Source organism: Mercurialis annua, linkage group LG4 (genome assembly GCF_937616625.2).
Source record: "Mercurialis annua linkage group LG4, ddMerAnnu1.2, whole genome shotgun sequence".
Lineage (NCBI taxonomy): Eukaryota > Viridiplantae > Streptophyta > Magnoliopsida > Malpighiales > Euphorbiaceae > Mercurialis > Mercurialis annua.
The window spans coordinates 33,871,185-33,898,455 of record NC_065573.1 but is presented as its reverse complement, the minus strand read 5'-3'; the positions used below and the strand labels follow the sequence as shown (position 1 = coordinate 33,898,455).

Genomic DNA, 27,271 nt, shown 5'->3' with positions numbered 1-27,271 from the left:
AATAAAAAATATCCAAATCTCAAATAGAATAGAATTATTAGTTTAAAGAAAATTAGTTTATCAAATATTAATTTTTCTTTTATAATACAACTTTATATATTAAATGAATTATATTTTAATAATGGATTAATAATATATTTTATTGTTATTTAATTTTTATCATTATATTTTCAGTTATTTTTTTAACAAATTCTAAAAAAATATCATTTGTTGTTTAGAATTATGAAATTTTTTATTTTATTTCTAATAATAAACTTCTGAGATATCATAAATGACAAATATAAAATTTATTATATTTTAGATTGAGCATAAGCTTACATTCACTAGTTTGTTCTCATCATACTTGGAACTTTAAAGATGTATAACTAAAATTTGCAGCAACCAAATTGCTCGCGTATCCGGAAACAGTCGGCAGAATAATATGAACATAACTGCGCATTGCTTTGTGCTTCCTTAAAAGCACCAAATAATTTATCATAGTAACAGCCATTTACTGAACAATGCATTTACTTTATTGCTGAAACAACAAGAGCCTTACAGATAGAAATCTAACATGCCAGAAAAAAAAATGATTTCAAAATGCCCGGCATTCTTCAAGGCTGCCTGGAAGATGTTGTGCCGTAAAAGCAACAAAAAAATTTATGATCGCCAAATAATGTGACAGTGCAGTAATACGCAAAAAGCTTAATAATTTAGTAGCGGTTCAGGTATGTTCTGCGTCTGAACCAGTTGTAATCAGGCAACCCCTGGACGGGGCCCATGGCGGCAATTACAATATCCTGAAGAAGAAAAAAAAAACATGAATAACATTTGACTAAAGAAATTCACAAAACAAAAAAATTACGACTAGGCTGACAAAACCTACCTTATCATGAATAAATCTGTTTGCAACACGCTTAACAGTGCTCGCATCAACTGCATCAATCCTAGCAAACAATTCGGCAAATGGAATTCTCCGACCATAAGTAAGCAACTGCAAACATAGATAAACAGCAACGTTAGCCGCAATTATTATCGATACAGTTTCAGCATAAATTTTGCTCTAACACTGAATTCTATTACTGCGGTCAATAAAAATACATCATGCATAGCTATGAACCACAATTCTTGAGACAACTATATCGACAACTAAAAGGTATGACAATCAATATCATATTGGGGCTAAATACAATAAGAAAATCACGATATGTAGATCCAACTAAGACTTCTGATAAAATCTGTATATCTAAATGTCATATAAGTAGATAATATAGAATGTATAACTTAAGACATACAAAAACCATGATCAACTAATAGATTAACGTCCAATTTGTTTCTCATCTCATGCCCCATCGAGGGAGAGCCACATGGACAGAGAAATCATATTATTAGTAATAATAACTGGTTATATTCAACAAGAGATCTAAAAGTTCAACTTACGCCTAACCTATTCCAACATGTATCACAAAGATATATTTTCATGGAAAAGAGAAGAGATACCTGGCGCCCAATATCCTCAGCTACCGGACTGGTTCCATCTATGTGAAGCAGCAATGATGATTTCAACTGCAGTCAAATTCAGCCATAAGTGGATAACGAAAGAAATGACGGCATAGGAAAGCAACGCATTTTATGGTCCAGCCTAAATGCATTAGGAAAAAGAAATCCTAATATATAGCACAATTTAGATGTAATGCAGTTAAACTCATAAGAATAGTACATGTTAAGCAAGTGATTTGTCACTGTTAGATTATAACGATCGGCCAAGTAATAAATTAAGGCTTCAGTTTAGCAAATTGCTGCTTAGCTTAATATACTGAATACTGATAGTATTCTTTTTAAGCGTCTTGCAAACTGCAGTTGCTTTTATTTTCAATGTACATATGAATAATGAACTCGACGGATAATCAATTGAAAAATGGTTAATTGTTTTATCCACTGACTAAAACCAATTCAGAAAGACAGCAATCATATTTTAAGTTCCTTGGAAGATAAGAGCTTTGGTGACTACCTGATTGCGAGCACGAGTCACATCAGCTTCAGAAACACGATAACTCAACTTGGTTGTCTCATACATGATTGCCCAGGCTAAATCATCCAAGTCCTCGGGCTGAAACAAAAGCATAAAAATCAAATTCCATACAAAAAAAATAAGAAGAAAGGCTAATTGTATCAAAGAGCATCCAAATTGTAAAGAATGCCAGAAAGTCAAGTATGATCATTTAAATATTAGTAAGGGTGGCTTCCTACATGTATTAGCAATTTAACAGCAATCATTACGTATATTTGTGTTTGAGATTCAACAAAGAGAACAAAAATAAATAATTAAGGAAGAATGGGTATAGAGCCCCATATTACAAGTCCCCTAAGCACTACTATCAGCATACCGATATGTATGCAGCCAATATTTAAGGAGTCACAGAAAGCAGATCTCTACAGCAAGCTACATACAAGCCCCTTAAGCCCTACTACCAGCATAACAATTTGTACCCAACACATATGGAGACACTGAAAGCAGATCTCTACAACAAGCTACAAGACTACAATATCCATCTCTCAAAGTTAATTTAATTACTTCTTGTACTATCATACGTTAAATAGCTGTTTCAAAATTCTGTTATTTTCTTAACAATATCATGCTTGATGAGACTCTTTTTTTTGTGCGTTTGAATATCTTTCACAGTATTATCTCATCTCTACATCATTTCATCATTAGATGTCTGAATATGCCAAAGTAAAGTCTTAAGCACAATATACCTCAATATTAATAAAGAAATCATGGCAGCGGGGACCTCACCTTAGCAACAGCATAAACACCAAATAGACCAGTATCTTTGTAGTTAGTATTAAAAGCCATCATGTTTTCTGCTAATTCATTAATGCCAACCCTTTGTGCAAGCTCAGACCTGTTTGAGCATCACAACTACATCAGTGCACGAGCTAACAATAAGAGTCTGTTTTACAAGAAATTGCAACAGTAAAGTTCCCAAATTATTATGCCATAGGAGGGGAAGACTATATTTATTCAAAATCAATCGCAAAATTGCAGTCAATTTCATAATGGCTCTCAGGTAGGCAGGTTGCTTACCCCATATGCTTTCCACCTCCAGCACTTTTACTCCATGAACCCAACATAGCTTGCATGACCATTAAGGCAATAGAATCTGGATCGGTCCATGGTGCTCCTTCAAAAGCAACCGCAAATTGTGCCAAAGGAACATCATCATCAATTATCCTAACCTGAAATTCCACCAAGATAATTAAAGAAATTAGTTTTGGGAAAATCGCATATCAAATAATCATGGGATGTCAAGCTTTATCCTCCCACCTCTGAACCAGTGAAAAATACTGGTTCTTTTGCAACAAGTTGAGAAGCAGTGGTTGGATCAGTTGATAACTTGGTAAACAATTTCTTTACTTCCTCAACAACTTCTTCATGCTTAACAGCTCCAGAAGCAACAATGACCTGGAATATAGGTCCCCAAGAGGAATTTAGATAAGAAATTTAAAAGTAAAAATTTATCATCAATGATATAAAAATAAACATAAAAGGAAATGAAGCCTTTGCCATCATATGAAACAAGAAACCTAATCAAAATTCTCAGTACCATTCTAGGAGCGGTGTAGTGTGTTTGTATATAACTCTGGAGATGATCTCTGGTGATTGACTTGACATTTTGTGCTGGTCCGAGAATAGTCCTGCCAAGAGGAGTATACTGGAATGCAGTAGCATGCAAATGGTCAAAGATAACTTCCTCAGTTTGCCCCTCAACCTACGATTGTTCCACAAGAACACTTTAATTATCAGCTGATAGAGAAATCCAGAAATATACAGGCCAATTAGAAAGCAATATCAGTAGCAAAGACTCAAACTTCACGAAATTAAAGTCTAAATTCATGCGGACTTCAATAAAACCACAGAAAACCAGACTCAACCTTGCCCTCTCCACTCACTACCACTAATGTCAAAAAGAAAAGAGTACTTCAATTTGTTTCAAAAGCCAAAATTTAAAATGAGTAAAGAAAAAAAAAGGCAAACTTTAAACGCACATGACTAATACATAGTACATTGTTCTATATCTAAGCTAAGGCGGCTTAGCAAGCAGCACATCTAAAGGAATTGAGTCATATTAGAGTTATAAGTTATCAACAAATATCCTTTCTTCATTAAGAATTCCAAATGATCCCACCCTAGCACAGAGATGAAAAACTAACCCGATTACAGCAAAAGAAATCAATCATGTTCTATTCTTAAATTAATCTAAAACTAAGTTTCATAAATAACAAACGATTTCAACAATCAACATTAAACAAATCACCATATTCCAAATATCATTTAACAAAACGCAAAACCAATCTAATAATTGCCATAAAAACATGCATTGCAAATTCAATAAGCTGCAACCATATCATACCAAATCCACCATATAAAATAATTACCTCTTCCATTTCCCTCAAAATCACATCTCTCTCGCGGTGAATCCTATTCTCATCAAATTTAGAATTCTGAAGAATATCAGCCAAGATATCCAAAGCCTTAGGAACATCTTTATCCATAACTTTAGCATAATAAGTAGTCTGTTCTCTACTAGTATAAGCATTTAAATGACCACCCATATTCTCTATTTCCTCTTCTAAATACCTAGCACTTCTCTTCTCAGTCCCTTTAAATATCATATGCTCCAAAAAATGAGCAGTCCCATTCGTCTCATCACTCTCAAATCTCGACCCTGCATCTATCCACACCCCAACCGTCGCAGTTTTCGAGGCAAGATTTGATTCCGTCGCGACACGCAGTCCATTCGGTAAGGTTGTGATCTTTGTTTCAGGAGCTGAAAGGATGTGGGTATGAGCTCGGATAACCGGGTGGGGAGACCCGTACTTGAGGAATCGGGGATCCGGGTTTTCTAGGGCTTTGAGTTTTTCCTTGACTAACTCAGCTTGTCGGTCATATATCATGGCGGTTGGTGGTGGTGGCGAGGGTAAAGTGGCGGCGACGGCGGTAGATGATGAAGAGCGGATTGATGTAGAGAGTGCGGCGGAAGATGGGCGATGCGAGCGGCGGGCTAGAGAGAGGAGATGCTTAAACGCCATCGAATTGATTCGATTCGGATCGGAGAAGATTTTGTCTGGTTTCTAGTGTTTGTTAGGGTTTGAGATACAAGGCGGAGAGGAAAAAAACTGGGGAGGAAAGAAATGAAACCAGACTTGAGTGTTTTGCTTATTTGACTGGTAGCACTACTTAAATAAATGAACGACGCCGTATCGCATTATGAGCCTAAATATGGTGTCGTTTTTGGTTGGTCTCACACTAAACATTAGCCAGTTAGCCACCAAAGTATCAATTTATGTGGTAGTCAATCAATTAAGATATTGTTTTTTAGACCAATTTTATTCAAAAATTAATTTTGTTTGATTAACTAGTCTCATTTTTAGTTAATTAGCCCCTGAACTTACAGTATTTGCGCTTGTTGATATGTAAAGTTGAGACTAATTGCCTAAAATTAATAAATTTACGAACTAATCGAACCATAAAATTTAATTCTGAAATAATTGATCATCACTACAAGTTCACTTGGGCAATTGAAGTCTATTTATTTACAAGTAATTTAACGATCAGAAGAATAATATAACACATAATCAAATTGACATAGAATCTGAAACTGTAGAGAAAAATCAGAAGAGAAAACTTGATGTTTTTCATTAATGTCAGTACTGTACTTGAAACTAACACAAGTTTTCAAAAATTGCAACTAAATTGGTTGCACCATTTACACTAAAAGAATTGTAGTATAATTGAACATTATTAAAGGCTTTATCTATGCAAAGCGATCTTCTTCTTGTCTCACTCACTCCTCGTAAGTGAAAGTGCACATGTCGTTCCATGAGACACAGCTCTTGATCTTCTTACTCTGGGGTATGTGAAACTTCGGATCTTTAGGTATCGTTAGATGCTTCATCGACCTTTATTAAATGCAAATCACAATCTATAAGTGTTGATGATAAAGAGGCAGCATACATGATAATATGCAATTTTATCTGAATAAGGCTGTGCAGCATTTTAATCTTAACTCTTAAGTACTTGTGCAACTCCGAAATTCGTATTTATGATCAAATTTGATTTCAGCATTTTCATTTCAGCGTTTTTATTTACCAAAGACTACAAATTTTTGTGCAACATACTTAAGCTTTCCAAACCTATAATGATGTAACAACAAGCAAGCTTTTCATCTGTAATAAGGCTGTGCAGCATTGTAATCTTAGTATGTTGCACAAGAAATTTGTCAAGTCCTCCGAATATACTTGTGGAACTCCGAAATTTCATATTTATGATCAATTTCTGTAAGAAAATTATTTTGCCGTTTTTGATTTCAGCAATTCTGTTCAGCGTTTTCATTTACCAAAGACTACAAATTTTCGTGCAACATACTTAAAATTTCCAAACCTATAATGATGTACCAAGTAGCAAGCTTTTTGTACTTTCATATTTATAATCTATTCTTACAAAAAGATGATTTCGCCGTTTCCGGTTTCATCATTTACCATTTGAGCGTGTCAATTCATGTGCAAGTGTGCAACATCTGATTATTTTCAACATACTTAAGATTTGCAAACCTATAATGATGTACCAAGTAGCAAGCTTTTTATACTTTCATATTTATAATTTATTCTTACAAAAAAATGATTTCGCCGTTTCCGGTTTCATATTTACCATTTGAACGTTTCAATTTATGTGCAAGTGTGCAACATCTGATTATTTTCTAAGGATAAGAAACCAGATTTTATACTGAAACAACAAGCTTGAAAGAAATAAATTAAGCACATGTATACCTTCTTGGAATGAAAGGCCTGTCGAAATAAGGCATTGGCTGCGCTTTTGGAATGAGCTCCTTCCTCAATCTCCGTACTTCTTCCTCTTCTTCCAACTGCACGAGAGCAAAGAGATATATGAACATATATATTTTCTTCAAAACCGTAAAAATACAATAGGGTCAACTCAATATAATGGTTTTTGTTCCGTTTACCTTTTGCTGCCTTTCTCTTTCCATCTTGTATTGCTCAATGAAGCTCATCTTCTCTGCAACCTGATAGCAAACAAATATAGTCACACTCTTCTCAGCATTAGAGCTTGAAATCAGGGCATGATTACCAGCTACACCTCAAAATCAAGTTTCAACTCCAGTTTCAAAATTACACATTAGTCAAGCTATGATACCTGCTATTAGATGGTATGACAAACAGCTACACCTCAAAATCAAGTTTCAACTCAAGTTTCACATTGAACTTTAGTCAAGCTATGATACCTGCTATTAGATGGTGTATGCAGACTGATAAAATTACCTGATTGTCAAACTCAGCTCGCTCAACAGCTCGAAAATCAGTGTGGAGCTTAAGGTCCATAGGTCTGGTGCTCTCTTTAACTGGAGGTTTAGTTAAATTCTAAAAGCACACAGATCAAACTCAAGTTAGTTTCTTTCTGATAAAAAAACCCATATTGACAACATAATTGATATTGTTCATTCTCATAGCAAACTAGCACCCAAAGCAAGACAAAAGAAGGTGCGTTTAGCAGTTGAAAAAGCTCACCTCTGGTTCATCTGTTGTCCAAGGAAGGCCTTGCGCAATAGGAATCCGCTGCTTCTCCTGTTCAATCATCATTTCCTGTAACTTTTTCATAAATTCTTCCTCTTTCATTCTTCCCCTTTGCTACAGTGATAAACAAATAAGTTTACAACAATAACAATCATTACAATAATCATTTCATGAACAATTATATATAAAACAATGCATACCTCAGTCCTCAATTTAAATGGCTTTAGGGAAGTGATTTTCTTTTGCTTCTTCTTCCATCTCCTCCCACCCATTGTTCCACATGACTCAGAGCTCTAAAAATACAAAACAATAACAAAGATTAATCAGCTAAATACCATAGAACACACTAGCTAGTTACTAAAAAGGGAATGTCTTACATTTCTCCGGCTTCTCCCTCCGTTAGAAGTCACGCTAGAGACACTGCCACGACTGCTATCCCATGATAGTCTTGGATCCAAGCCAAGATTCTCCGAAGTCAGGAACAAATCAGAAGCACATAGCGAAGAAGGTGAATCGTGCCTTTCAGGCACATCAGAGTGATGCAAACCAGGCAATGCCCAATGCATTTCCTTCTTTTCACACTCCTCTCCCGATTCCTTAGGATGTGATATAGTTTTAAGCCGCTCAAAAGCCTCAACCAGATGCTTCACAGTGCCAGTACCAGATTCAGGTACACTATTTCTAGCAGCTTCAAGTAACCTGTCTCTCCTTCTCTTAATTGTAGAGACACCTAATTCCCCCGACTGCTCACTCTCACTCAAACATGGATTATCAGTACCATCACTCTCATCCTTCTGAGCCATAAACCCCTTCTCTATCTCCTTCTCCTCTTCAACATCACTTTCAGCTCTACCCTTCTCACTATCCAACTTATCATCTTTCTCGTCGGCTAAACCATCGCGGTTCTTGAAAAACTCCTCCTGTGAAGCCCTTAAAGTCTCATAGGCCACACACAAACACTTAGTTACATTACCCCCAAATCTCACTTTGCAGTTGCAATCCACTGTAGCACTCGAATTAGAATCAGAATTCACTTTGTCGTTCTTAGAATTCTTCTTCTTCGCCACCACGAACTTCCTTTCCCTAATTTTTTTTCTAGGGGAGTAATGAACTGCAACATTCTGATTGAGAACTGGATTCTTAGATGCTGATTTCTGGGTTTTTATAGCAGATTTGGCAACATTGGGGCTTGAATGGGAAATATTAGGGTTTGAATTCTCAGATATTTTGGTGAACCCATGTGGAACTTTCACTGGAGTAACAGATTTTGAACCCTTGGTAATTGAATCCATTGAAACACAAAAACTAAGGAATCGCCAGAGAAAAAATATGGGTTGTTATTATTTTGTTGAGAATTGAAATGGGTTTTGGTTTACTGAGATGAAGACAGCGTTGATCGGAAGTAAATCGACTATCTTTGGGGGGAGAAATGAATGAAGAAAATGGGTATGTTTAAGGGTTTTGGAGGATCTGGACGCTCTTCTTTGTAACGGCTAGTTTTTCCTGGGCTGGGGGTGGTGGGGAGAGGCGTTGGATTGTTTATTTTTTGAATTATTGTTTGGGTTTTTGACCGTTGGATTGGCTGATTAGATAATAGTTAGCTGGTGGTTATTATGCTTCTTATAAGCATAACCGTTATGGCTACTTGGCTAGGGATGAGTCTCATACATGATATGATAGGCAGGAAATATGCAATTTTTGTAATTTATAATATTTTATTCGCCAAACCGACTAAGAATATCTACAATACAATTTTAAAAATAATACAAAAAATTTAGCATTTAAAAATAGCAAAATGTTATATTTAGCATGAAATTATAAATTACTCTCCAATACTAAATACTAAAAGGATGTGTATAATTAATTACTACAGTAACTAATACTAATTATTATAATAATTATTTACTAATTTCACGCATCTTTTTTATTACCGGTGACTTTTTAAATACTACATACTTTCTTTCTCTTATTTTTTTTATAACACTAACTAGTCTACTAAACAAATTGTTAAGAGAAGAGTAGGACAATAATTCCTATGATGAAGAAGATGAAAAGGCTAAAATGGCTCAGCTCATATTATCCAACGGTTTAATTATGAAAACTAAAAGTGGTAAGTATTTTGGTTCTTCAATTGGTCGCATATATATTTATCATGGTAGAGTTTATGGTAATGATAGATTGTATCGAGGTTATTTTCTCTGAAATTTCAATCTATCCTTTTGATATATTTTTTAAGACGCTTTCGCATGAATCGATCTTTATTTCTTCGTATATTAAATACAATTCAATATGATGATTATTTTGTACAAAAAGTGATGAGTTAGGTAGGACTGAGTTATCTGGTCTCCAAAACTAACATCAACCATTCGGATATTAGTGTATGGTGTGTCTGCTAATTGTGTTGATGGGTACGTATGAATTAAAAAAAATGCAATTGAATCGCTGAAAAAAAAATTGTCAAGCAAATATCAACATTTCTAAAAAAAAATATTTAAGAGCACTTACAAATGAGGACATTTCAAAATTGCTAAACGAGGGTGAGAAATGTGGATTTCCTGTTATGTTGGAAAGTTTGGATTATATGCATTGGCAAGGAAGAATTGTTCGAGTGCATGGTATGGGAATTTTACTGGACATCATCCAGAGTCCAACAATTTGTGGATATGGAACGCCTTCTTTGAAATATTTGAGTCAGAATGATATAAATGTTATTGATTGGTCTCTTTTATTTTCTGAACTAGCCGAAGAACGTGCTCCTGTTACTAAGTACACCTTAAATTTAAATGGTCACAGATATGAGATACTATCTTGCTGGTAGAATTTATCCTAAATGGGCAACAATAATTCAGCCAATTTCGCAACCCCAAAACTTGAAATATACAGTATATTTAACCAAACAAAAAGCATGTTGAACATATGTGAAAAAAGCATTTAGAGTCCTCTAAATAAGGTTAGCTATTGTCAGAGGACCTGTACTACTTTGGAACAGTAAGAATCTGAGTTTTACTATGAAAGCTTGTATTATTTAACATAATATGATTATTGAATATGATCAATCTCTAAAATTTTGAATTTGATGCTTCAATTTATCACCTTCAATTCAAATGTCATACGAGTCTACACTTTGCTTTCATGAGTTTATTGTTCATCATTTTAAGATTTAATCTTCTGAGCTGCATTTTATTCTGCGGAATTATATTATTGACAAGAGAGTTTAAGAGTTTGGTTTTAATGGAATAAAGTGAGAAAAAAATAATTAGGGTTTTAAGAGATGTAGAAGATGAAAAGATGGAAAAGTAGAAAAAGGTAATATTTTTATAAATTAAAAGTTAAGCTATTGTTATTTATAGGCCAAATGTCTTAAAAAGGCCAAACCTTTTATAAAAGTTTCATAAAAATCATGACCTTTCAATTTTGTCGATTTTGGCCAAAAAGAAATTATTTGGTTTCAATTGTGGCCAACTCTCAATTTGATTTCAATTTGCCTATGTGGCGCCTATGTGACGCATATATGTGGCATGCCAAATATTGAAAGGTCAAGACTTTTGTGAAACCAAATAATCAGTTGTTGGCCAAAATCGACAAAATTGAAAGATCAAGACTTTTGTGAAAGGTTTGGCTTTTTTTACAACATTTGGCCTTATTTATAAAGAGAAAAATGAGTTATAATTTTTATAAATATTTCACTTTTTTATAGTACAGGGTGTAAATTTTCCTTTGAAAAATAAGAAAGCCTTTTAAAAATACATAAACATATTTGAATAAGCCTAATGCAACTCATGTAGTCATGTGATTCTGTATAAGTTTATTATTTTGAGCCATGGCTATCATGAACTTTAGAAACAATCATTGTTGTTGGTACTACTAATTAGAGCTTCAAAGACACTCAAAAATTGCTGAGCCCTCAAGCAAATTAATGCTTGCTTTTCAAGATTTCATATTTCACATACCAAAAATCTGATTTCAGTACACTATTTTAAGTTCCATTTTATGACTTTAATGCACATGAAAGTCATTGGTCAATACATTTGTCATTAAGTCCATATATTACAAACACAATTAGGCAATGCTATTATGCTATAATAATCAAATTCCTCTCCCTTCTTTTGTAAAGACACTCATGTAAATGGAATTAATGATCTAAATGGTACATTCATTCGATAATAAGATTTAAAATCATGTTAAAATAGTGAATTAGGTATCAATTTTTATTAAAGCAAATTTAAAACACTTAAAATACGCTTAATTATTCAGTGACCATTGTACATATATATCTACAGGTGCATATTATTCGGGTCTAGCTGAATTTACCAACGTAATTAAATCAAATTTTTAATTTGGTTTAGTTAATTAGTTAAATTATATCTTTACAAATTACAAAAAAAATGGGTTAAATTGGGTTGATTGAACTTTTGTCTATAATTTATCAATTAACCAAACTAACCAAATTAATTGAATTATATATAAGTTTATTTTGTCTTTTTTTAGAAGTTTATTTTTTTATCGCTTTTATAGAGTTTAACTATCAAATTAATTGACTTTTGAAGTTGTATAATTTTATACTATTTTTTAATGTCAATTAAATTTATTTACTTGGTTAAATAAATAAGCGAATAAAAATATATTATTTTAATTTGACTACAGTCCAATTTGTATATATGTCGATTACAATTTGATTAAAAAGTAAAAATAAATTATTGTAGCTAATGTAATTAGGTTTGGTTACTGAATCAGCCGATGCACCCCTCACATATATCCGATATAAATAAAGATTAACATTTAATGTTTTAATTTCATATCCAGAATATCAGTTTAGTAATATTCGGCTTGTACCATGGGAGAAATTGGTTAAATGAATTTGGATACAAATTGTTTTTTCTTTCAAATCTACATACCAATATATCAACCATATTTAATTTCACGACGTTGCCTCAACATCAAATAATTTTTTAGATGTTTGGAAATTTGTTTCTAGTGTGAATTTATTAAAGTAAGCTTCTTTTAAAAAATTAAGCAAAATTAATCAATATAAAAGTACTTTATTTGTGCTTGAAGTCAACCTGTTTAACTACCCTAACCACGTATACATAAGTGATAAGTTGTTTCTAAGCATGTCTGCTCGAAACTCCAGTAATACATAATTAAATTATAAGTATATACAACCACCCTTCACATTCTAAAGTATTTAATATTATGTAAATTATTTATAAGCATACTTCGAATATTAGCAAAAACAATTTATAATGTTTTTTTGTTTGTTACTTGAGGTTGACTTTAACAAATGAATTTGGCATGAATGTACCAAATTTTAAAATTTATTTTTATCAATAGTTCCTCAACTTTTGTATCTCTCCCGTCATATAACTTATAAATTTTAATTCATAATTATATTCTCCTTCAATTTGTACTTTTTTATCTAACGTAAACTACATCTTTTTTCCGTCAAAGTTTAACGATGTGGTTAAATGATTTCACTTGAAAATGTATTAGTGTAAAATATGACTCCAATTTACTGTCATGTCAATGCATTTTAACGAAAAAAATGACGTTATTAACATTTATTTTAAATGGTTAATTGAAAATTGCTTTTAGAATTTAGATGACTTTACTATCTATTTTTTTATAGTTGTTTAATTAGATGTTTTAATTTTACTTATGGTTTTAAAGAAATTAGTGATTTTGAAATGACTTTTAAGGAAATTAAACTCCTAAGATCACAAGTTCAATTCCAAAAAAATGAACTTTCTAAAAAATAATTTTTTTTTAATTATGCCAAGGTTTAAACAAGCATATATCAACCTCTTCAATATTTTTATGCATATTAATGAAAATTTCAATTTTTTATAATTACATATGAACACGTATTACTATATTGTCGTCGATCACATAACCTGTTTGCAGCGTATTACATATGAGCACTTTGCTTCTCATGTAATTCTTCCCATTCAAAACTCCAATAACCTGGGAGGTCATGAACTTGCCCCATGAATCCACAAAATTAACTTTTTAATAATGGTGCTAAAAAGTTAACTTTTTTAATCTTCATTAATTTATTTGAAGTTTTAAAAATTTAAAAATCTAACTCAACATTGATAATTTCATTGCAATTCTATTTAATATTACAACTCAACTCAATTGGTCAATTTTCAGCTAATTTTTGTATATTAACTCAATAGTTAGCAACATTTATTTTTTAAAACTGTAAAACTTAACTTTTAATATAAAAAATAAAAAACAACATTAAAATATAATTTTAGATTCCCCAATAGGATCAAAAAGAAAAGAAAGTGTGAAGCCAAACATGAAAAAAAGACAAAGATATATCATAAAAAAAGTGAGAAATTGACACAATTAAATTGATTGAATTTTTTCAGGATAAAATTGAAGCAAAATTATCAAATTAGAATAAATTTATAATTTTTTTATTTTTTTAATAAAAAGCTAAAAAGATTCGATTTTCTGGAACAACTAAACATTTTTTAATACATGTATTTGTTTTAAATTGTCAAACACCTTAGGATGAAAAAAGAAAATACAAATTATAACACTAGTAATTCAACTAGATTTATGAGAAAGAAGGGCCAAATTTTATTTATTTATTTTTTAAATAAAGGACCAAGTTATTTTACCTCAAAATAATATATTATTTTATTTGTATATAAATAATATTGTTGATAATATTAAAAATATAAAATTGTATTACAATTTTTAAATTATTTAAGTTTAATCAGAAAATTTATTTATTGTTGATGATTAAATTTTAGTTTTCTTTCATTAAGAAGATTTTTTGTTATTAGATGTTAATTTTCTGATTTTTATTATTTTGGTGACTAAAATACTTTCTGTGTGTAATAAAATTAAAATTTAATTAAAAATAAACAAATCAAAATGTAGTTACTAAATTGTTGAAAAATAATTTTTTTGGATACTCTCCAAATCAATTAGCCGGTTATTATTTTCCTCCGTCGGTCGGTGTATACAAATCCAGCTACTGTCCATAATTAATCAGCCCATTGTAATTTTAGTAGCCACATCTACTTTTAGACCCGCGTATTCTATTCAATCCCTAGATTTTAAGGTCCATACACCAACTTTAACAGATTATTTGAAATAAAAATAAAAATAAAGGTAAAGTTGACTTTAAACTTAAATTAAAAAAATTCAACCACTAAATTATAACTTAAATGATATAAGCGTCAAGTAAGAAAGCTAAATGATACAAGCGTCAAGTTCAAGTAAGTGCTTTTCTTTTTTAATAATAATAATAATAAAAATCAATTAAAGTTAGACTATCGTCAATTTTAATTTATTTTTAAAAAATAAAATAATAACTTGATAGTATCTTCTTAATTTATTAATAATTCTTTTCAACGTGTCAATTTAGTATGTTAAAATATGAGAAATTTAATTTTTTAACATTTTTTAAATATATTCTTTAAATAAAATGAACTGAATTCACCAATTTTATGATTTTTTTTAAATAAAAAAATTAGATTTATTTTATTTTCTCCCATATTAAAATTGAAAATGCGAGGAAGCAGCATCTCTATTATGTGCTTCACAGATCAGTGCACATTGTATAAACTGTATAAACCAAAACGCGTAGCAGCAGCAGTAAAAAACAATAATTAAACTAAGACAAATCCTTAAACGTAATTACTTTTCTGCCACTCCTAATAAATGTTAACACTAGGCACCAGCCAAATGTAAAAAGCGTATAGGCTTTGGTCGTCGAAAGCAACAGAACAACCGTCGCAGAAAGTAGCAAAGAAAAAGTATAAACAAATGAAAAATTAAGGAGGCAGATCTGAAATTCCCGCTGTCTATTTAAACCCATTGCTCCAAACAAACCAAACCAAACCAAACAAAACAAAACAATTCTCTCTCTAGATTCTCTCTTCCACCAGCTTAAGGTAACTCAATCACTTCGATCTCTAATCTATTAATTTCATTTCGTGTTGGTGTGTTCTTTTAGATCTGTTGTTGTTTTGTTCTTGATCTGTAATCATTGTTTAGTTGAAAGATCTATGAGTATGCTTCTTTTTCATTTGAATTATGCGAGATCTGTTTGTTAGGGTGTTGCTAATTGAATCATTTCGATTGGATCGTGATGCTGAGCCAATTTAATTAGATTGCTGATAGTTCTAATCATGCTGGATTGAATTAGTTATACAAAAGCATTATCTTTAGGAAATTCTAATTTTTATTTCTGTGTGTATGTTCCCGTTTTCCCTACATATTTCTCTAGAAATGATTGATTGTGTGTGTTAATATTGGTGCTTGCATTGACATTATATTAAGCATTTAGCAATAAGAAACTTCCCTTAAAGATCGAATTTTAGCATTGTGTTATAGCAATTTATTAATTCTTTTAGATCTATTTCTCCTTTTTTATTGTTTTTCCGTAAAAGCTGGTTTTGGAATTTTGATCTATCTGTTGTTTTTTTCTTATACGTACCTATGTGTTTGTTTTGCTACAGATTTTAAATCGAGAAAAAGGAAAATGGTGAAAATTTGCTGCATTGGGGCTGGGTATGTTGGTGGCCCGACAATGGCGGTCATTGCACTCAAGTGTCCTGCTATTGAAGTAGTTGTTGTCGATATCTCTGTCTCTAGGATCAATGGCTGGAACAGTGATCAGCTTCCAATCTATGAGCCAGGCCTGGATGCTGTGGTAAAGGAGTGCCGGGGCAGAAATCTTTTCTTCAGTACTGATGTGGAGAAACATGTATTTGAGGCTGATATAGTCTTTGTTTCTGTCAACACCCCAACGAAAACTCGGGGTTTAGGAGCTGGTAAAGCTGCTGATCTGACATATTGGGAGAGTGCAGCACGTATGATTGCGGATGTGTCCAAGTCTGACAAAATTGTTGTCGAGAAATCCACAGTTCCGGTTAAGACAGCAGAGGCAATTGAGAAAATTTTGACCCACAATAGCAAGGGGATCAAATTTCAGATCCTATCAAATCCAGAGTTCCTTGCAGAGGGAACTGCCATTGATGATCTTTTCAAACCCGACAGGGTTCTCATTGGAGGGAGGGAAACCCCAGAGGGCCAAGCAGCAATCAAAGCCTTGAAGGATGTCTATTCTAATTGGGTACCTGAAGATCGCATTCTAACCACCAATCTCTGGTCTGCTGAGCTATCCAAGCTTGCTGCCAATGCCTTCTTGGCCCAGAGAATATCATCTGTTAATGCTATGTCCGCTCTCTGTGAGGCAACTGGGGCTGATGTTGCCGAAGTGTCCTATGCTGTCGGCAAAGACACTAGAATTGGTCCAAAGTTCTTAAATGCCAGTGTTGGTTTTGGTGGGTCCTGTTTCCAGAAGGATATTCTGAACCTGGTGTACATCTGCGAGTGCAATGGCCTTCCAGAAGTGGCGGAATATTGGAAACAGGTCATCAAGGTCAATGACTATCAAAAGAGCCGATTTGTGAACCGTGTTGTTTCCTCCATGTTTAATACAGTTTCAAACAAGAAGATTGCCATTTTAGGCTTTGCTTTTAAGAAGGATACCGGTGACACCAGGGAAACTCCAGCCATTGATGTGTGCAAGGGGCTATTGGGAGATAAGGCTCAATTGAGCATATATGATCCACAGGTGACTGAAGACCAAATTCAGAGGGACCTCTCAATGAACAAGTTTGACTGGGATCATCCTCTCCATCTCCAGCCAATGAGCCCCGGCACATTTAAGCAAGTGAGTGTAACTTGGGATGCATACGAGGCAGCAAAAGATGCACACGGTCTTTGCATTTTGACCGAGTGGGATGAGTTCAAGACTCTTGATTACAAGAAGATATACGACAACATGCAGAAGCCAGCTTATGTTTTCGACGGAAGGAATGTTGCCAATGTGGATCGGCTGAGAGAGATTGGTTTCATCGTATACTCAATTGGAAAGCCACTCGATCCATGGCTCAAGGACATGCCCTCTGTAGCTTAAAAGAGCGGTTTACTGGTTTGCCCATGCTACCGAGTCAATTTGGTCGTAAGTAGACACTAGCAATTTAATTCATCACATTATTTTTGGTTTTTTCACGTATTGTTACAGTTTCTTGCTTTCCCTTGTTATTTTGAACAATCTGGCATTAACCTGATAGTGAAAGCAAGAAGCTCTACGTTTTGCTGTTGCTTTACATTACATTGCATTCAATTATATCCGTTATCTTCCATATGTTATAAAAACACTTGAGTTGACTTATATATTTGATTTTGTTACTAATACTTTCTATAATAATTAGAATGATAAATTCAAGAGTTTGTCTTAATTTCTTAGTTGTTGAACGTCTTCCGCGACTTCCCTTTTGCTGTACTTCGGCTCTAAATCAGTAGTCAATACATGCTTTGTCTAGTTTCATTGATTCATCAGCCAGAAATTGTTGACGGAGCAAAAAAAAAGTGTATAGCTGAGATTTATGGCTATCGACAATGTTGATTGATGTGTGTGATAGTTTGATAATTAATGCGGATCAGCTCCAAACGCAGTGCTTGGGGTTGGCGGCATCTTAGATTGGTAATTACGCTTCAGAATCAGCTTTGCATCCTTAATATAAGGATGCAGATAAAATGGCGTTTGCTAGTGATTTATATTATCTCTAGTTCTCTTCTAGTTTCGAACATGAAAACCATCTCCCCCAAGGTTTACTTCGACTAGTCTATAATTCTTTTATGAGTGTTTCTTTTATGAGTGTTAGTAATAATAAACATTGTAAATATAAGAAAATATAATAAATCTATAATTGGGAAGATCAGCCATTCAAATATTTAGTTTAATCATTTTGGATATTGTTGGATTTTCTTTTATATGCAAATCAGCTCATATAATTTACTACATTTGATATATTTATAAGTAATTATTCACTCATATTAGCTTAAATTATTTGTTTAAATCTATCAAGAGAGATAAAAAATGGTGTTTCTTGTTGAATTTCAATTTTATTACTTGAAAAATAAATTCTTATTTTTATAAAGGAAAAACCCATTTCTAAGTCTTTAAACTATACATGTTTTGTTTATCTGGTCCTTAAACTATTTTTTGTTCTTATCCGGTCTTTCAACTTAGCGAAAAATCATTTTCAGTCCCTAACTGCCAAAACGACGCCGTTTAGGGTATCAATTTATATTTTTAAAAATAACGAAAGAACATCGTTTTTATCATTTGTGAACTTAAAAATGTATTTTCACTTAGTTTAAGAATTAAATAAGGAAAAAAATAGTTTAAAAACTAGATAAACAAAATAAGTATAGTTTAGACAACTGGAAATGAATTATTCTTTTTATAAATTTTAATCATCATAATTGCCAATACATAAAAGTGAGTCGAACCTACTTGCAAAGTGCAAACTGTGAGCTACTCAAATTTGTCTCACAAATACTAAATTTTAAGTTGATCTAATTAAGTTGCATTTAAATGAATTAGTTCGATGATAAATCAATTTAAATTAAGTTCATTTATGTGCATTTTCTTTTGCTATTTTTTTCTAAACTTTGGACTCTATTAATACATGTTCTGTTTGTGTTTAATAAACAGTGTATGTCTTGATCAGAAGCGTCCTTCAAACAAAAAAAAATTAGGTTTGATAATTTAGGAGCTCCCATAGCCACCATCACAACCGTAATGGTGGGCGTGGAGCCACCATGAAAGATATTACAACGGTTGAGGCCATGGTGATGTGCATATCTTATTTATTTTAATAGCCAGTTTCTAGAAAAAAAAACAAAAATATTTCAAAATAAATCAAATATTATTCAAATAGTCAAAATCTAAATTCTTTACATTCATGACAAAATAAGGAGAAAGTTTACATAATCAACCACTAAATAATAGACACATGACACACTTAAAGTAAAAGAAAAGTCAATAAAATGTGTTAAACAGCTGTAAAAACGTGCCAAAATGTCTCAGTAACGCGTCTGACACGCGTATCAAAAAAGCGTGCCAGCCACCCGTCAGCGCATGTCAGCTGTCGGGATTATTTAAACAGGTATCATTTATGTATCATTAATGTATCAAAATGTATTTGCAACTCAATTTCATTTTTTATGATTTTATTTGGTTAATTAATTAACCAATTTCACTAGTTAGGCAATTGTAATGAATTTTATTATTGATGAATCTGTTTTAGGTCTCCAAAAAACAAAAAAATTGGATTAGTTGAGAGTGTGATTTTGTCATAATGAGTTCCTGAAATAGGGATATCTGAATTACTTTTATTCATTGAAAATAATATATCGGCAATGTATCTACAATATATCAGCTTCTTTAAATTTATTTGTTGAAAATAATTATTATGAGTTAGAAGACTGATGGTACAAGTTATAATAAGTGGTGTATTTATGAAGTATCAGCAATGTATCAACGTTATATATATAATGTATCGTTTATGTATCTAATATGTATACATAATAAAATATTTATAAAAACTAAACCAACTTGAGTTTAATTAGAGATTGCTAAAAGTTTAAGACAGATCAAGTAATATGTTGTTAATAAGAGCATGTGATTTTAAAAATTATAATTTATGGCGTATCTACAAAATTTATTTCGTTGAACAAATAAAAATAAAAATATGTAGTTACGATGTAGCAGTTGTGTATATATGATGTATCGACGAATTATCTACAATGTGCCGGTGGTGTACATACGATGTAGCATTGATGTATCCAATATGTATATACATAATAAATGAGCCAACAACTATATAATGTCTTCATTAAATTTTATCATCAGTTGAAGTTAATCTTAGACATACGAGTTTTATATCAAAAATATAATTATTTATAATTTTCTAGTTTACATAACAAATCAAATCTCATAAATAATTCAGATACATTTTAGGAACAAGTTATGTGCATTTTAAAAATATTTTCAGATACACCTGAAAAAACATCACAAATACGTCTCAAAACCAGCTCAGCTACATTATTCGAAATAAATAAAGTGGACTAAACTTCTTACAAAAAATATTGATCAAACCATCAAACTGCAAAACAAAAGACAAAAACCAGCAAACAAAAACAGATTAATAAATATCACATAATACATTTCATATATATTTCAAAAACATATAACATACATCTCAAAAACAGTAAAGATGCATTTGAGAACCAGCTCAGCTTAGAGAGAAAAAATCCCAATTTCATATACAAATTGTGATGATCATAGCATGTAAAGCAGTATGAGCACAAATAGCAACAATTCAAATTCTACAAAACAAGCTTACCATTCTAATTTGTTACATAGGCACTACACTGATATGATGTGGCATTGTCATTGTCAATCGCAGTTTCTAAATATTTATTTCTACTGCACTGTATATATGTAGTTTGTACTTCCCACGCCATCTGACTCGCATCTCCGGTAGCGCCAACTGAGGAGGAAGGAGATGGCGGGAATGGTTGCGGGTACATATATGCAGTACAGTAGAAATAAATATTTAAAAATGTTTACATTTAATAACCAACTCCTATTTACACTACATACCTGTTTTTTCAATTTCTTTACAAAAAAATGTGCATTGCTTCACTTATCAAAAATAATGTTGGTTCGTCGTCAACAATAGTAGTGAGGTCTTCATCAACATTATACATGCTTTATTAAAAAGAACATGATAATTTTTACATTTTAATCTACTTAATATTGTTTTATTTTTATAATTTTACAATTTAAAAATTCAAATAATATGTAATCCTGATAATCAAATTAAAATGATATAATGTTGGGTTACTGTCATCATATAGCACCATTTTTAGCGTTTTTTCAATTTAAACACAAACTATAAAACGTCTTAAATAATAGCATAATCTTTCATCATATGACACATATAACATAAATGTATAAAACGATGTCGTTTTAGTTGTCCGTACGACCAAAAACGACGTCATTTTAACAAAAAATAAAGCATAAAATGCATACCGAGTCATAAAATGAAAAGTTTTGGAAAGACTGTGCTAATGGACGACACTCTTTAATTTATGCGTAAATCCAAAAAGCACAAAAAGCTGTGCTATATGTTAAGGTTAATTCTTTAAAATTTTAATCGAATTGGTTGAACCGGTCGATTAGGTTTATTTTCAGTTCTTAAAACCTTTGTTGAATCCCTCCATAAGGCTAAAAACGCATTTTCATTTCCCTCCTCATGCTCTTTTTGGCGCAAACTACCACACTATTCCCACGTGCCACAAAGCGAATCTTTCACGTGTCTATAAAAATGTCTTACATAAAAACCCCAGGACAAGACACATTTCCAATTATGTCCTCTAGATACCAGAATCCTAAAGTGGCAAATGACGTAAATATAAACAGATTCTTTCCCTTTTAGGTAATTCCAATAAGTACATGGAGCATCATTAGCCAAAAGTTTCTATCCTCGGATCACCGAACACCTCTCTTATATTTTCTATAAATCATTGCCCTAATTTTACTCATTTCTTCGATCCCCAATTTTCTTATCTCAATTTCTCTCAAATTGTTCACATACCTGTTTTTTTTCGTCAATTCGTTTATTTATTCGTTCAATTCGCTTTCTTCCCTATTCATCGATCCTACTTTTTTTGTTTGCCGTTGATTTTTTCATTTCTAGGGTTAGGGTTCATTTAAACTTTCAATTCTGTTATTTCGAAGAGGGTCGTTGCCCGATCTGTAACTCTGAGCTTGTATATTATTTTTCCGAGGCAAGAATTTTCTGGGTTAGATTTTTGTTTCTTTGAAATTTTGAAAAATTAAATTTCTGTTACCTGTAAATTGAAATAAAATATCGGGATCTTGTATCTTGGTTTGTAATTCTTTTATTAAATTTATAGCCTTTTTTTATCGGTTCAGTTGATATTATCAATTCGCAGCTGCCATTCCTCAGGCAAGTTTAATTTCTATTAGCCGAGTTATTTGATATTTTATTTTTTCTCTTAATTATTTTGAATTGGTGAATTTAATATTGGATTGTTTGGTATTATGTGATTATATTTCCGTTTTATTGTCGAATTTCTCTGTTTTTAATTTAAAAGACTATTTAAGATAATAAAATGTGCGGCATTTGGATTAATTTTTTAGTGTTGACAAGTACAGTTGTTAGTTGTAGGCTTGTGGCATAGTTTTAGGTATTGTGGGCAAGTGATGTGCTTTATTTTAGCTAATTGTTTGTGTTTAAATGAATTGAAATTGTTTGTCTGAATGTTGCCAAATTTTGCTTGCTTGTACGTAAGGCAATAGACGCTAAATTTGATGCCAATGTGGTGATTGTATTATGTTGAGCTAGCAGGATTGAAAGCAACCAATCAAGTTTGATAGTGTTTAATTGTTGTTTTTGCTTCCCCACACATATTTAGGCTAGCATTTTATTTATTGAGAATAGGTGTAAGCTTCTTTAATGTTTTGCTTTCAAGATGAAAATAAAATTACTCCAACTTGCAGATAAAAAATGATTCACAAACGGTCTTTTGTTGATGAGGATTCATGTGGGCTCGCTTGTAAGCAGCCTAGATACCTGGAACACTTTGACCATCTTGCCTCAATTGTTCCCCTGGATGATGCTGACATGCAACCTATTGTTTCAGGTACAGATAATTGATGATTTTGTTTCATGAGTTGATGAAATTAGTTTGGAGAACTGATGTTTATTTCCATTGGCTTACAAAACTTAGCCATAATGTGTTGCTGGTGGTCTATAGTTTTGAATCGTGGCTTATCTGATTTGTTGATAATGGATACGTATGTTGCTTTTTGGTTGTTTAACCATGTCATATACAATCTTAAGTAATGTCCAATTTTATGGAACTTAATAGGCATTCAGCTATCTTAAAAGCTTAAAATTGGGTGCAAGACTTACACTTTGTTGATCAATCTCTAGTTTGCAAAATGCATTTATGGATCTTTATTGACAGACACAGTTGTTATGGTTTTGGTCATATAATGGGCAGTTTATTTGTGGTGACATGATGTTTTGCCACGAGTTTTGGAAACTTATCTTTGATATTTGGATATTCCCTGGTTTTGGTTGCAACTAGCCAACTATATTGAGATTTCTTTTACCTTGTATTTTTTTCATTCTCGAGCCGGATATAAATCTTACAATGGTCTCATTGATGATATTGTATCTTCTAGTTAATGTAGTTGATTTTTTTAAAAAGGTGAGAACATCAAGTGGCAAGATGTTGAGAGGTCTGCAGATGATTTAGCCATAGCAGTTTCAAATGAGGCGAATAACTTTGAAAGTGATGCTTCTGGAAGCTTTCCCCATTTCCTTTGGATCAACAATGGAATTCTTGAGGCAGATAATCTCTCATTGTTTCCAGAATATTTCGATCATGGACACCAGCTAAGGCCTATATTTCAACCAGATGAGGGATTGTCATCTCTTGATTACCCTTTTCAGAAGCCAGTTCCTATTGGACCTGAGCATCAAGTTTTTGTTCCAGATTGGGAGGGTGCCGATGCATTTTCTAGTGAACTACATACATCTAATCCTGAGGATGTCACTGCACAATCATCTAGCTCTAGTATCATTGCTAATGATGGTTGCAAGGAGAGACTGGTGGGCACTTGTGTTCTTCCTATGCCAGATTCAGAAGTACATGCAACTGATGGGTGTGAAGGCATCAAAAGTGAGTGTAGCTGTCTTGATCGGAGGTCTATTGAATGTGTAAAACAACATATCATGGAAGTTAGACAAAAACTTAGGGAGAACCTTGGCGAGGAGATATTTGAGGGTCTGGGTTTCTGTGACATGGGGGAATTTGTTGCAAGCAAATGGACTGAAGAGGAAGAGCAAGTCTTCCTTGATACTGTTCTATCAAACCCTGCATCATTTGGCAAGAATTTTTGGGATCACCTGTCAGTAGCATTCCCATGCCGAAGAAAGAGCGAGCTTGTCAGTTATTATTTTAATGTATTTATGCTTCGAAAACGTGCCGAGCAGAATAGGTTTGACCCGCTAAACATTGACAGCGATAACGATGAGTGGCATAAAAGTGAAGCTGGAGAGGCAGAAGAAGATGAAGATTCTGCAGTGGAATCTCTAAATGAACAAGCTCCTGTTTATCACGACGGCCATGCATTTAATTGCAATGAACACATCGAGGAGGATGAAGAAACAGATGCCTCCAAGGAGAGTGCTGATGAGATTGAGAGAGTTGCAACTGATGAGGAATATGAGGGAGATTTAGATGATGTTTCAGCAGTGCATAATGGTATTTTCACTGTTGGTTGTGGCAGGGATACAGGCTGTAAGCATTTCAAAGAGTTCCCTAATGAGAATGCAAATGATTTGGACATAGAAGATGATTCTTGTACATCATATGAGTATCATAGAGACAATGTGGATTGTGGGGGTCCACTTTTTATGGAAACAGATGGAAGGCATTCAAGTCGAGTGTGATACAGTGAAAGAGAACACGCCATTGTGACGGGAAAGAGGTTACTTGGGATATGTACAGTTTAAGCTTGGACATAACCATCATACATGAACGAGTTAATTATGTTTCTTTTACAAGCCTGTTATACAAGCTTCTTAAGGAGCACACTGGATATAGTGCTGGATGGATTATGGTGGCAATCACAGTGGAGGTGTGATTGTTTTCATACATTCTATTGAATATCTGGCTTAGGTAGGCATCAAATCCTAATGCCTTTCAGGAATAAGGTTAAAATAAGAACGATTTCAGATTGACAGCTAAACAGTCCGCATCTGCCTTTTGCTTAAAAAAATTCGAAAAATCTAGGGGTACAAGTTTTTATGGATGTTCCGAAGGAAGCCATGGAAATTCACGTAGGTGTAGGTTGTGAATCTTTGAGTTCGACTCGGATAGTGTTCTTTTGTGCAGACAAGTTCCCCGGGAAGTAAATATCTTTTAACTCAGCCTTCAAAAAGCTATGATATGCAATGGCATTGCATTGTAAATGTATTTTCTTATGAGCTTATTGTAATCGATGTTGGTGTTCTGTTTTATCAATCGGTATTTGTTGTGTAATTGATGGCCCTATTATGAAGATGACTTTTGATGTCAACATTCTTTGACTATGATCTCTCAAAATCTCCAGCTACCTTCTTGTGTGCCATATTTTGCTTTTCTTGCCCAGTAGTCAACTATGAATTTCTTATAGTTCATTCAGCAGTGCGCTCCTTTATTTAATATAAACTCAGATTGAGTTTTGTCTAGAAGTTTTAAGGTTGATGTTGGTATTATTATGAATATAATCAATCTTATTGTATAGAAAGATAAAGTGATTAATTCTCATGTAAGTCTGTAAATTTATTAAGCCGGGTTTTTTTAATATTTGAAGTCAATAGGATAATTAGTTCGAATAGCTCCAATCATATTATATAGATTTTTAAATATTATTTGGGTTAATTTTAAATAGCTAGCTTGAATACTCAGCTAGTTCATGCAAATGATAGCTCAGCATTGGGATCTGATCCATGTTGGACAGACTGTTCAGTGTAACTGTAAACACTTTGTTTTGGATTAAAATAACATAAAAGACCCGGTTCAGAACTTGTAAATATTTAAAGACTTCTAAATCAAATAATGCTGATTGAATAATCAAGTAACTACAATACTTTAGTAGTAAATAATAACATCATATGATGCACCATTACAGGGAGCCAAGTCTGCTGATATTAAGTGGAAAGAATGAATATAATATTCTAAGTTTTAAGCTATGGTTTTCATGTATTCTTTTACCACCATTATGAAAATATACATCTTATTTCTTCAATTGAGCCTATTCTATATTGAGAAAACAAAATGTGCATTGAGAAAATATTATTTGCAAAAAAGAAGAAGAAGACATCATGCAAAACTTTTTAGTGATTTAATTGTATATTAATATATCAGTGCCGAGGCTAGCCTCTCTGGGGGTTTATCCAGGTGGTCGGACTCCGCCGGAGGCTCCTTCGTCACAAAAAAATATTATCAGATAATATATATTTTAATATTTTGGTTATAATATTAACATTATTTCAACCGGTGTATCGAATAATAAATTTTTAAAAGTTCATTTTTATTTTCATTAAAATTTACTAAATACAATTAAAACATTAAAACCTTAAAACCTGTAGAGATCCTGCAATCAATCCTAAAAAATCAAATAAGTTAATTGGGTGCAAAAAAAAAAATTAGGACCATTTTGAGTTACTTTAGCATTAGTTATTAGTACTAAACTATACCTCAAACTTCTTTCACCCCAAGAAATCTAATTAACCAAACAAGAATATATTCTCTAACAGATTCATTAATTCTCAACATAATTACACAAATCTTTTTACTCTTCCCAAACTGCCCATTGTTGAGGGCAAATTAATTAATGCAACCGAACCGAGTGAGTGAAAAAAAAAATCCCTATATATTTGAGAGTGTAAGTCTACACATTTTAAGCTTGGCTTCCATGCAAGCATCATTTTTTTTTTTCAATTTCCAGCTAACCCTCACTCTGTTTCTTTTTGGGTCTATTTGTTAGTGCCCAATTCTCACTCCCTTTTCAAAATCGCGCTCTGCTTATGCCTTAAACACTACCCATTGCAGAGAAGAAGTGATCAAACAGAACCTGCTCTGTATTTTGTTTTTACTCTTTAAAGTAACTCAGGATCTTTATTTCTACAAAAACCCTGTTCGTTTCTTGTCATTTTCGCTTCTTCTACTAAGGTTAGTTTGAATATTTCTTATTTTTGATCTGGGTTTTCAATATTGGTTGATTCCTCTG

The 27,271-nt window shown here is 32.7% G+C and overlaps 4 protein-coding genes across 4 annotated transcripts; 2 read left to right on the top strand and 2 right to left on the bottom strand.

Moving 5' to 3' along the window:
- Positions 1–417: 417 nt before the first annotated feature.
- Positions 418–5,196, bottom strand: LOC126677370 (probable mitochondrial-processing peptidase subunit beta, mitochondrial). Its single transcript, XM_050371943.2, has 9 exons — positions 4,420–5,196; positions 3,588–3,752; positions 3,308–3,445; positions 3,068–3,219; positions 2,777–2,885; positions 1,991–2,089; positions 1,480–1,545; positions 866–973; positions 418–779 (listed from the first exon to the last, which is right to left on the bottom strand). Exons 1-9 carry the CDS (start codon positions 5,071–5,073, stop codon positions 693–695), a joined length of 1,578 nt encoding a protein of 525 aa, XP_050227900.1. The 5' UTR covers positions 5,074–5,196; the 3' UTR covers positions 418–692.
- A 461-nt stretch (positions 5,197–5,657) lies between these two features.
- On the bottom strand, positions 5,658–9,172 carry LOC126679501 (microtubule-destabilizing protein 60). The gene is made up of 7 exons (XM_050374541.2): positions 7,950–9,172; positions 7,773–7,865; positions 7,567–7,686; positions 7,321–7,419; positions 7,005–7,064; positions 6,811–6,905; positions 5,658–5,943 (listed from the first exon to the last, which is right to left on the bottom strand). The coding sequence occupies exons 1-7, from the start codon at positions 8,862–8,864 to the stop codon at positions 5,829–5,831; spliced, it is 1,497 nt and encodes a 498-aa protein (XP_050230498.1). The 5' UTR covers positions 8,865–9,172; the 3' UTR covers positions 5,658–5,828.
- Positions 9,173–15,292: 6,120 nt separating this feature from the next.
- LOC126677546 (UDP-glucose 6-dehydrogenase 1) lies at positions 15,293–17,797 on the top strand. Its single transcript, XM_050372219.2, has 2 exons — positions 15,293–15,485; positions 16,053–17,797. Exon 2 carries the CDS (start codon positions 16,076–16,078, stop codon positions 17,516–17,518), a length of 1,443 nt encoding a protein of 480 aa, XP_050228176.1. The 5' UTR covers positions 15,293–15,485; positions 16,053–16,075; the 3' UTR covers positions 17,519–17,797.
- A 4,152-nt stretch (positions 17,798–21,949) lies between these two features.
- On the top strand, positions 21,950–25,539 carry LOC126677348 (uncharacterized). Its single transcript, XM_050371913.2, has 3 exons — positions 21,950–22,430; positions 22,985–23,127; positions 23,701–25,539. Exons 2-3 carry the CDS (start codon positions 22,992–22,994, stop codon positions 24,945–24,947), a joined length of 1,383 nt encoding a protein of 460 aa, XP_050227870.1. The 5' UTR covers positions 21,950–22,430; positions 22,985–22,991; the 3' UTR covers positions 24,948–25,539.
- The last annotated feature ends 1,732 nt before the right edge of the window (positions 25,540–27,271 follow it).